At 36.5% G+C, this 12,286-nt stretch overlaps 1 protein-coding gene across 3 annotated transcripts in view; it reads right to left on the bottom strand.

The window, feature by feature from the left end:
- GLS (glutaminase) overlaps positions 1 to 12,286 on the bottom strand; it is a 91,032-nt gene that overhangs the window by 68,113 nt on the left and 10,633 nt on the right. For all 3 annotated transcript variants that reach the window (XM_033230818.1, XM_033230820.1, XM_033230821.1), the window contains exons 2-4: positions 7,074 to 7,170; positions 6,603 to 6,724; positions 1,038 to 1,167 (exon numbers count right to left, since the gene is read on the bottom strand). In XM_033230818.1, coding sequence (XP_033086709.1) covers positions 1,038 to 1,167; positions 6,603 to 6,724; positions 7,074 to 7,170 — 349 coding nt within the window. The remainder of the gene's footprint in view (positions 1 to 1,037; positions 1,168 to 6,602; positions 6,725 to 7,073; positions 7,171 to 12,286) is intronic.

Raw genomic sequence — 12,286 nt, forward strand, 5'->3', positions numbered from 1 at the left:
CTTCAGTCTAAACAAGAAGATGATGACAATGAAAACTTTCAAGGTGATCCATTTCCACTTAATAAGTAGTAAATATATTTTCCTTATGATCTTCTCAATACCATTTTCTATCCTCTCACTTTATTGTAAGAATACGATACATAGGCCGGGCGCGGTGGCTCACGCCTGTAATCCCAGCACTTTGGGAGGCCGAGGCGGGCAGATCACAAGGTCAGGAGCTCGAGACCATCCCGGCTAACACGGTGAAACCCTGTCTCTACTAAAACCAGAAAAAATAGCCGGGCGTGATGGCAGGCGCCTGTAGTCCCAGCTGCTCTGGAGGCTGAGGCAGGAGAATGGCGTGATCCTGAGAGGCGGGGCTTGCAGTGAGCCGAGATTGGGCCACTGCCCTCCAGCCTGGTCGACACAGCCAGACTCCGTCTCAAAAAAAAAAAAGGAATACGGTATATAATAAATATACAAAATGTGTTAATGGACTATTTATGTTATTGGTAAGGTTTGTAACAGTAGTTATAAGTAGTTAAATTTTAAGGGAGTCAAAAGTTATACTAAGATTTCTGACTGCGTGTGGGGTTGGCATCCTTAACCCCTGCTTTGTTCCAGGGCCAACTGGATTATACTAAAGCTACCCAAAGTTAAAATAAAACAAAAACTTTCTATATGAAAATCAAATAGTCCCTAGTATTACTTAGAGGATTTTAAAAACTAGAAACATTTCATTTAATACGGCAGGATATCAGATCTGCAGAAATTCTGAATAAGGTTTTTTAAATTAATTAAAATTTTAAAATCCATCACCATCACCTGAAAATAAAAAAATCTTACTCGATTTCTCTTTAGCCAGAATAACAAAGTTAAACATTTAAAATATTGTAAAAACACTAAATCCAGTGGCTTCACTTAACTTAAATTTTTTAAGCAAAGCTAAAGTGTTTTCTTTAGCAAAATGCAACTACACAATTTACTCTCTAGACCTCAAATTGAGCTGAATTTATTAAGTGATTGGACTATGAAAATATGTACATCAAAAGCATTACCTTTCCTCCAGACTGCTTTTTAGCACTTTCATATAACTCATCAATGTGTGAGGTAAAAGACATAAAGTCAGGAATGACAAACTTTCTTCTAAAGGCTTGTGTCAACAAAACAATGTTGCTCTGAACACATCTGTGGAATGTAAGAAAAATAATTAATAAACTGGGTGCCTTTCAAATATTTGAACTTGGTAATAATAGTAATAATTAGGACACTGTTTAAATAATAAATTTATCATTTTATACGACTAAACTCCATAAATTTTGCTTTCTATATTATTTTCTTTCCTTCTAGCAGGCTTTCAAGTAGTTGCTTATAAGCTGTTCAACATGTAAGAGAAATAATCTGGGTGTGCCTAAAATTGTGTCAAAAACTAAAAGACAAGGCGTTCCACCAGGTTTAAGTATTAAGACCATCTGAAACAAGCTTCTTACTCAGAGTTGGTAAACATTCAGCATGATGACATCTGGTTAACAAAATTCAACTGCCATGGCTGAGATCTTGTTTCTTTATCAAGTAATCTCAGAAATACATCTCTTAGTTCTTCTATAGCTATTACTGGAATTTCATTTAAAAATTAAACATTTTGCATTTTAACATATTTTTCCTTAATTATATCAACTTTGTTTAGTCAGATTAATTTACCTCTTAAATGTCTGTTGCAATGCTTGTAAAAATAATGTATAATTTGAAAAAAAATTTCATATGTAGTATAATAAATTTTATATTGAGTCACCGAAAATGTTATATTACAATATTCTATTTAATATATGTAAATACAATGCAGAATAAAAATGTTTCACTGTTAAAAAAGTACTTTAAAAACATAGTAAACCAAGTGGATGGGAGAGCATGACATTCTGAAATCTAATAATTTGAATTGTATTCTGCTTTTTGCTAAAAAGAATAAGCCACAAAATCAGTATATTAATGTAGCCTTTAAAAAGTTTCGGCCGGGCGCGGTGGCTCAAGCCTGTAATCCTAGCACGTTGGGAGGCCGAGACGGGCGGATCACGAGGTCAGGAGATCGAGACCATCCTGACTAACACGGTGAACCCCGTCTCTACTAAAAACTACAAAAAAAAACTAGCCGGGCGAGGTGGCGGCGCCTGTAGTCCCAGCTACTCGGGAGGCTGAGGCAGGAGAATGGCGTGAACCCGGGAGGCGGAGCTTGCAGTGAGCTGAGATCCGGCCACAGCACTCCAGCCTGGGTGACAGCGCGAGACTCCGTCTCAAAAAAAAAAAAAAAAAAAAAAAAAAAAAAAGTTTCGCAAATAGATTACAGCCAATCGTATATTCTGAGCTTCTTAAGTCTCTATAATACAGTAATAGAATATTTAACTAATATTTAATTAATAAAGGAAGACTTGCTAACCACGGTGTTAAGCCATAATACCAACAATAACAAACCTTAAAGAGTAAGATACTCTCAGTATTTCTTGTTTAGTCTGTAGTAAATGAGAAATTTTTAAATCTCAATATTTTAATTCAGGTTGTTCTAGATGAAACCAAATTAAAGTTAAAAGCCAAGTTTCACAGTTTATGAATAAGAATTCAGAATAATATAAACTCATTTGTTCAATATAAAATTAACACAGTTCAAAAATAAAATCCTAATAGAAATGACTCTTGTTTCAGTCATAAGGATCCCCCTATTGACATTAAAAAATTATAGTCCTAATTTCCATAAATTATATATTACTAACACGCTAGAGCTAAGAAATATTTACTTCAATAAACAATCATTTTCAGATAGTTTCAATGTTAATCTCAAAAATGTTACCACTGTCTTAATATTTTTAATGTTTCAAAAAGCTTCTAAAATCCAACTTGCAAGTATCAGAGTTGCAAGAGATATACATCAAACACCACCTTTCTCAGAGGAAAGAAAAATAGAATTCCTGATCTTAAACCAGTATTTATATCTACAACAAATCAAATATACTTCCTCATTTTTCAATAAGTTATAAATGAAAAAATGAGAGCTGCTGAACAAATTTAAATTATTATTATTTTTTTTTTTTTTGAGACGGAGTCTTGCTCTGTCACCCGGGCTGGAGCGCAGTGGCCGAATCTCAGCTCACTGTAAGCTCCGCCTCCCATTCTCCTGCCTCAGCCTCCCAAGTAGCTGGGACTACAGGGGCCCGCCACCTCACCCGGCTAGTTTTTTGTATTTTTTTAGTAGAGACAGGGTTTCACCGGGTTAGCCAGGATGGTCTCGATCTCCTGACCTTGTGATCCACCCGCCTCGGCCTCCCAAAGTGCTGGGATTACAGGCTTGAGCCACCATGCCCGGCCCACAAATTTAAATTATTAACCTACCACCATTTAACTATTTTCATCAGCACCTTTAATAGGATTTATAATTAACAAAATTATACACTCAGTGAAACTTTATGAATGTTCTGCTGTAGTAGAAGGTGCTGGTAAAGCTGTTGCAACAGCCTTCACTGGTAAATTAACAGGTGACAAAGCCAATCTTGCCTCTCAGGAGAGTATCTAACTGCATACTGATCACCATTCCAAACAGCAAGGTTTTTCTTGGGAGTTATTTTAATACAGATACCATGAGTCTAACTAGGAAATTAGAAGTCATATAAAACGAACTCTGAGGAGGTGCTTATGCTTTTCAGCAAGTTATATCTATCTCTGTCCTTTGTTCAGTTTTCTTATCTGTAAGCCGGGAATAATCATTTTCTTTCCTTAAGTGTTTATAACTAAAAACGAATGAAATGCACAATGATTTACAAGACATTTCTCACCAATAATTTTTCATTTGTAAAATAACATAATAAATATGAAATCTTTAAGAAAATCAAACACACAAATGAAAGGCTACCATTCACTTTCTTGCAAAACAAAAAGATCAAAAAATTATGATCATACAAAGAAACAGTTCTGACACCTATAAAGTTAAAAATGCATGAATAAAGGATTAGTTTTCAACATAAATATTTTTACTTCTATTAGTTTTAAGGTTTACTAGCATTAAAAACAATTGACTATCAAGCTGGGTACAGGCAGTCTCCAACTTTCGAACAGGTTATACTCCAAAAGTATACTTAGAATGTATTTTTCCAAGTTAAAAAAAGTCACACATAATAGTTGTTTCTCAGATTACCGGAAAAGTCTAAAAATATTAATCTACAATGTATTTTAGATAAAATATTAACACATTGCTTCAACCAAACATATGCAACTTTATAAATTATTTCTCTGGTGAAAAATGAATCCCATGTTTTAACATCTCCTCCCCAGCTGCATGGAAGGGAGAAGTTTATTTCGGGCAACACTAACTAGATAACTCCTTATATTTGAAAACAAAGAAAAGAACATCTCTGAAGCAATCATCTTTCCAGGTGACTGAAAACTATTAAAAGGTTAATAGTTGGAGGTTTTGAACTACCTCATTCTAAGAATAAAGAGAGAAATAATTATGCCTATAGACTTGTACTTTTCTACAGGTTGCTCTTATAGACCATAAAACATTTGTCAAGTTAGAAACTGCCTGTATTACAAGCATAGATTTTTAAACATTGGATTAGTGTTTAAAACAATAATAATTACTATCTCTTAATATAATTACAGGTAGAAAATTTAATGTTTGCAGTTCCCTGGCTTAATAATCAAAGGATTTAAATTGTTTTTAATTTCATATTTAAACACAGCAACATGTTTATAAAACATAAATATCTTTTCAAGTATTAAAAACGTGTAACTGGCCGGGTGCGGTGGCTCAAGCCTGTAATCCCAGCACTTTGGGAGGCCGAGACGGGTGGATCACGAGGTCAGCAGATCGAGACCATCCTGGCTTACATGGTGAAACCCCATCTCTACTAAAAAATACAAAAAAAAAAACTAGCCGGGCGAGATGGCGGGCGCCTGTAGTCCCAGCTACTTGGGAGGCTGAGGCAGGAGAATGGCGTGAACCCGGGAGGCGGAGCTTGCAGTGAGCTGAGATCCGGCCACTGCACTCCAGCCTGCGCGGCAGAGCGAGACTCCGCCTCAAAAAAAAAAAAAAAAAAAAAACGTGTAACTTTGGGAGGCCGAGGTGGGCGGATCACCTGAGGTCAGGAGTTTGAGACCAGCCTGGCCAACATGGTGAAACCCTGTCTCACTAAAAATACAAAAAAACCAGGCGGGCACCTGTAATCCCAGCAACTTGGGAAGCTGAGGCGGGAGAATCACTTAAATCCGGAGACAGAGGTTGCAGTGAACCAAGATCGTGTCACTGCACTCCAGCCTGGGCGACAGTGAGACTCCGTCTCAAAAAAAAAAAAAAAAAAAGCGTAAAATACTGCTTCCACTTAAAATTCCAAAGCAGTTCCCTCACTGATTATCAATAGATCTACCTATCATTACTCTAACAACTTCATCCACAGACACAACAAAATAATGCCCGCAGAAAGCACTTTAATCAGAATATTGTGCAGATAGCTCATGAACACGAAAAATAATCCTTACTGCAAAGACACAAATAAATTTAGAAATGATGTTTTTCTGTCTCTTAAAAAGCAGGTTCTGGAGAGTCAAAATTCCTAACACCAACTGCAACACAGACCTAAAGTCTACACTTTAAGGTCAGCTAACAGAACCAAGAACCTCCTGGTGAAAAGATAAGAATCCCAAGCTGTCAGCAGTGCTTCACAGCATGCCAGGAAATTTCAGAGAACCACAGTTAAATACTTATACCTTCAGAGGACTTAATACTCCAGGAGATATCTAGAACAAATCACCCAACCCACCCCCCCCCCCAAAAAATAAAACAAAAGTAAATACATCCATACATAACAAACTTTCAAAGTAGATGTAGAAATTTTTTGAATCGAAGTCCGGAAAAAGCCAATGTCTTACAGTAGTATTTACAGTTTTATACTAGTTTCGACTTAAACAGTAGGAGTTTAAAACACTATTTGATTCTTTGGGATCCATTACACATATGTCCATTAAATCTTTAACTAATCAAACTAATAGAAACACATTAATGAAGATAAATAACAAATATATGCAAATACAGGACCATCTTAAGGCTTTAATCTCCAAAGTTGCCTTTAGTTCTTTACTGTTTTGAAGAAAATGAAAATAGCCAAAAGCCTATGCATTAATATGTCTGAAGAGAGGAGCAGACAATGCAGATATGTAAATGTGAGGAACACAGGTCTGTCTGAAGCCCTCTCATTTTATGATGTCACCTAAATCACCTTGTAGAAAAGAACTAGAGACCGTGCTGAGAAAGCCTGAAAGTCATGCAGATGAACTGGGGATCAATATAAGCAATGACAGGACAAAGGATGTGCTCTACTCAAACTGAATGCAATCTCCAAGTACTGCAAACTGGAAACATCAGTGGCTAAATTTCCTTAGAACAGATTTAAAGAAAGAATACTCTTAGCCTGGTGTATTATAGAACCTAATGTGTACTAAGTTTTTCAAACAAATGATGTTTATAAATCCCCTTTTTCCATTACACAGGAAGCAGTGGCCTTCAAAGATGCAATTTTGTTTTAAAAGCAGAATCACCATATAGCATAGCAAATCACCATTAAAGGTTTGGCAGAAACTTTTACTTTTTAAAAAGATCTTTGTCTAGCATGACACCATCTGACGTTGTTTGAAGAGTTAATCTTAACATATCCATACACTCTTTCAACCTGGGATCAGACGTTCGCAATCCTGTAGATTTGAGTGCCTGTTTTTAAAAAAATAAGAGTTTGTAAATATATAGTGCAAATAACGTATATGTTTATACCAACTATAAGATTTACTTTTGTATATAAAAACTTCTACCCAACACTTGAACATGAATATGGCATCTTAGTGTCACTATTACCCACTTTCTGGACAAGTTTCTCATTGTTTCTTTCTTTTTCTTTCACTGATTACCTTGAAATGAGCATGATAAAAATTTGAAAACATAATAAGAGAAATAGTGTCAGTCAGAATCTACATGTCAGACGACCTTTAAGACTGTATTTCAATAATACTGTATATATTATTACTGATTTTTTAAGTTAAGATAGAAAACTATAAAAACTTACTGTAATAAATTTATGAACGGGTATTTTCTCTTGTCCTTCCGCAATTGTATAGAACAGCAAATCTTCCAAGCTAGGTAACAGACCCTGTTTTATTTTACTAAAGAGGTAGAAAGAATACAAAATTAATCTTTGTATGAACATTCTAATGGATTTTAACTAAATCCATTGTTAAATAACCATTGAACTAGACTACAGCTGAGCTGATATACCCAAGACTACAGTCATAATAAAAGTTGATTTGCCAAAATCAAATCAGTACCACTATAAACCACACTGAAAAACAAGTTAAAAAAAAAAAAGAAAGAAAATCATTAACACATATTTTTTAATCCCAGGTTTTGAAACCCTGATCATCAACTCTAGTTGTGCTAATGCCCAGCCATCCCTTATGGTGATGCCTTCCTATACAGCCCAGTACAATCACCCAGTACAAATTACAGAGCTCAGCAAACGTTCCACTAAGACTCAACACTGTTCAGTTGTTTTGGGGGTTTTCTAAACATGATGACTATATTTACATATTATTCAAATAGTTAACTTGATTATAAAATCTGGGAGAGACAGCAATTAACTATTGGACAGTAGTTAAGATCAAGTGCACAAGTTCTTGAATCCTGGCTGTAATACTATAGTTGTATAACCTTGGGTAAATTAATTAACCTTTCTGTGATCCAGTTTCCTCATTTGAGAAAGGGGATAATAGTGCCTCCCTCATGGGGTTGTGGTGAGGATCAGTTGGTTCAATACATTCAATATCTTTAGAACATGCCTGGCAGAGAGTATGACCCCACTGACAGTAATTGTAGTTATTATTTCTAAAGTGATCTAGGTTTACATATCCTCGTCAGCCCTTTGCATTGATTCAACCAACACAGATAAAAAATATTCAGAAAAAAAAACCATACATTCAAAAGATAGTATAAGACCTATGTACATAGCATTTACATTTTATTAGGTATTGTAAGCAATCTAGAGATGATTTAAAATATAGGGGAGGGTATATGTAGGTTATAGGCAAATATTATGCCATTTTACATAAGAGACTTGAGCTGTGGGGGTCCTGGAACCAATCTCTTAACATATACAGAAGGACAAGGCAAGACTGTATACATCAAATTCTACAAATCATAAAGACTATTAAAAGAAAAATGTTACCAATAAATATGCTTTAAAAATCTTAATTAACTAGTGTAACACTAAGATGCTATGATTAACCAAACTTTTAAACAATGAATGTCACACAAATGTTTTTTAAAAACATACAGCTTTATCATTAAAATATTTAATGACATATCCTGATATATAATTATTCCCTGAAACTATTTTTGCTCTTAGACAGCTTTAAAAAATACATTTGGAGCTGGGCGCGGTGGCTCATGCCTGTAATTCCAGCACTTTGGGAGGCTGAGGCAGGAGGATGCTTGAGGTCAGGAGTTCAAGATCAGCCTGGCCAACATGGTGAAACCCCACCTCTAAAAAAATAGAGGCCGGGCGCGGTGGCTCAAGCCTGTAATCCCAGCACTTTGGGAGGCCGAGACGGGCGGATCACGAGGTCAGGAGATCGAGTCCATCCTGGCTAACACGGTGAAACCCCGTCTCTACTAAAAAATACAAAAAACTAGCCGGGCGATGTGGCGGGCGCCTGTAGTCCCAGCTACGTGGGAGGCTGAGGCAGGAGAATGGCGTGAACCCGGGAGGCGGAGCTTGCAGTGAGCTGAGATCCGGCCACTGCACTCCAGCCTGGGCGGCAGAGCGAGACTCCGTCTCAAAAAAAATAAATAAATAAATAAAATAAAAAAAATAGAAAAATTAGCCAGGTGTTGTGGCAGGCGCCTGAATCCTGGCTACTTGGGAGGCTGAGGCAGGAGAATGGCTTGAACCCGTGAGGCAGAGGTTGCAGTGAGCCAAGATCATGCCACCACAACTCCAGCCTGGGTGACAGAGTGAGACTCTATCTCCAAAAAAAATACATTTGGGATGTTTTAGTAATAATAACTACAATATACTGATCACTTATTTATGTTCTACACACTGTGCTAAGTGTTTTACAAGCATTCTAACTTAATCCTCCAAGGATCTTACGACAGAGGTACTATTGTTATCCAAAATATAGTGTAATTTCTGGTACATACTGGAAGCTCAACAAATTTGTTATTTGTTCAAAAAAATGAGTACCTCTATTCCCATTTCACAAATTAGGAGAGGCTCAGAGGTTAAGTAGCTTTCCAGGGTTACACAATGGCAAAGATGGATTTTTCTGACTCCAAACTACTAGTACGCTATACTGGCTCTCTAACTTACTAGCTTGTTATTACTTGTATAAGGTACAAACAAGTTTTCTCGGTCTTACCCTGATCTAATACCATTAAACACAGCTTAACAATACTCACTACCTAATATTTAAAGAAAAACTGAACCAGCTGTCAAAAAATCAGTGGATAATAACACACCAATTATTTACAGCAAATGGTTGGTCAAATACACTTCAGATAGTGGTAGTTTATCACTTTAAAAAACTGCAGAATAAGCTTTCTATGTATTTATCACACCAGTAAATGGTATTTGCTTTGCCTAAAAGCTATGTAAATAACGTAAAATATACACTTTTTTAGCCTTTGGCTAAAAAATTAAAATGACCGTGTTATTGCCATAGCTAGCAAAAAAAAATAAATGTTTACTTGCTTTTAAATGAGAAACTAATTTTTATCTATAGAGGAAAGAATTTAAGCCAGCCCTAAAAAATAAGCTCACAAAATAAGCTGTCAAAACTGATAAAAAGAAATTACTACCTATCTCAGCATTTGAAACCTCAGATTTTGATCTGAGAATGATCTAGAGAACAAGCATATTGGCCGGGCGCGGTGGCTCAAGCCTGTAATCCCAGCACTTTGGGAGGCCGAGACGGGCGGATCACGAGGTCAGGAGATCGAGACCATCCTGGCTAACACGGTGAAACCCCGTCTCTACTAAAAATACAAAAAAAAAACTAGCCGGGTGAGGTGGCGGGCGCCTGTAGTCCCAGCTACTCGGGAGGCTGAGGCAGGAGAATGGCGTAAACCTGGGAGGCGGAGCTTGCAGTGAGCTGAGATCCGGCCACTGCACTCCAGTCCGGGCGACAGAGCGAGACTCCGCCTCAAAAAAAAAAAAAAAAAAAAAAAAAGAGAACAAGCATATTCAAATATTCTCCAACTCTCTACAAGGCAGAAACTACTCAAGATCATTCATGCCTTACCCCCGCCCTTTTCTCTCCCTAAATTAATTCTTTCTGGTAATTCTTCACAATAATGTATTTTTCACTAAAATTCAAAAGCTAAAAACTATACCTTTTAGTAACTATATAGTAACTAGGAAATCCTTGAGAAAAGTATTTAAGTTTTAATAACAAACAGGATTAATCGTCTTTCTAATCTTATCATCAACAATTATGAATAACCCAAATGAATCCTCCAGATTCCCCTGGAGAGAAAAACATAAAATGGTTATGATATTCAGCAATTCAAATAGGATATAACAGAAGATAATCTGAATGAAAAATCCTTATTTCTCACCTTTTTACTTCTTCTCCAACTTATACTCTCTCTCTCATTTCCTTTCTAAATTCTGCCTTTAAGATCATTTTATCATCGTATTATTTCTTTTATTATCCATTCCTTCCCCTACTTTAGCCTCACAAAATAACTGTCTTAAAAAATAATTTAATGAAAAAGAAGAAAAATCCCAAGTATTTAACTATGCCATGTATGACATCATGTTAGACATCATTTACAGTCTAGTAGAAGTAGGAGACATGTACATAAAATGAAGATTTACAGGAATGGATCTATGACATTCAGACTTTGGAAAACTACTTCACTGTGGTCTAACAAGGTCAAGCTTTTTTTAGATGAGGTGGAATTTGAGCTAAACCTGAAAGATGGGTAAAAGCTGGAAGCATGGCAACAGAAAAGGATTTCTGGCAAACAGACCAAAGGGATGAAAGTAAGCATTTATTTAGTATTTATAAAGAACAAAAAACAGCTAGAGCACAGAATGTGTGAATTAAGGTGCTTGTTTCTACCTAAAAGCTATTATATGAATACTTAATTTTTTAGTGTTGAGAATATATATATATACATTCTGCTAAATGAGGAGACTACCTTCCAAAAACTACATTATGTTTAAATACGGGGCCAACTTCTGCAACATGAAAAGAGGAACCGTCTTTGCTTAACCCACTGACCAAATTAGTTTCCCCATACCCAAAGGGGAATTCATATTCCTCAGTCTGGTATGCAGTTCTCTATAAATTAGCTTTACACTATTTATTCCTAACTTATTCCTTATAATTCCCCAATGTAACTGACTAGACTCACTGACCCGTAAATAAGTGCTGCTATCTCATCTTTATTTTTTTTTTAATCTATCATCCTTCTGTTTAAAACCATCCTCTCCCTAAATCTTTAAGCCACCAATGATCATTTCAATTGTTGCACAGGACTTTGCCCCCACAAGATTCTCTATACTCTTTAGCATTCTCTGGTATCACTAAGTATTGTCATTTTCTTGTATCGCTTATTACATGCCAAGCAATAGCGATAAAGATCCCTAAAGTAAGGTTGCGGTCTAGGAGAAATATGACTAAAGCCATGTGGCAAATACTATGGTAGAAGTGTTTTTCAAAAAGTATCATATTAGCAAGTACAGATGAAGTATTTAATTTTGCCTTTATGGGTAGGGGAAATCAAGAAGGTTTCTAATCTGTAATTAGGAGCAACAAGGCAAACTCATCTTCATCAGTTCAAAAATCTTATAAATGAAAAACTATCGGCCGGGTGCGGTGGCTCAAGCCTGTAATCCCAGCACTTTGGGAGGCCGAGACGGGCGGATCGCGAGGTCAGGAGATCGAGACCATCCTGGCTAACACAGTGAAACCCCGTCTCTACTAAAAACTACAAAAAACTAGCCGGGCGAGGTGGCGGCGCCTGTAGTCCCAGCTACCTGGGAGGCTGAGGCAGGAGAATGGCGTGAACCCAGGAGGCGGAGCTTGCAGTGAGCTGAGATCCAGCCACTGCACTCCAGCCTGGGTGACAGAGCGAGACTCCGTCTCAAAAAAAAAAAAAAAAAACTATCAAATGAAGAAAATGTTTTTTAAAAATCCTTACTAAGAACTACAAAATGAACAGAGGAAAATAATTGAAACCAACTGTACAGTCTTATTTTGTTAAATAACATTT

Source organism: Trachypithecus francoisi, unplaced genomic scaffold, assembly GCF_009764315.1.
Source record: "Trachypithecus francoisi isolate TF-2019V2 unplaced genomic scaffold, Tfra_2.0 Lachesis_group13, whole genome shotgun sequence".
Classification (NCBI taxonomy): Eukaryota; Metazoa; Chordata; class Mammalia; order Primates; family Cercopithecidae; genus Trachypithecus; species Trachypithecus francoisi.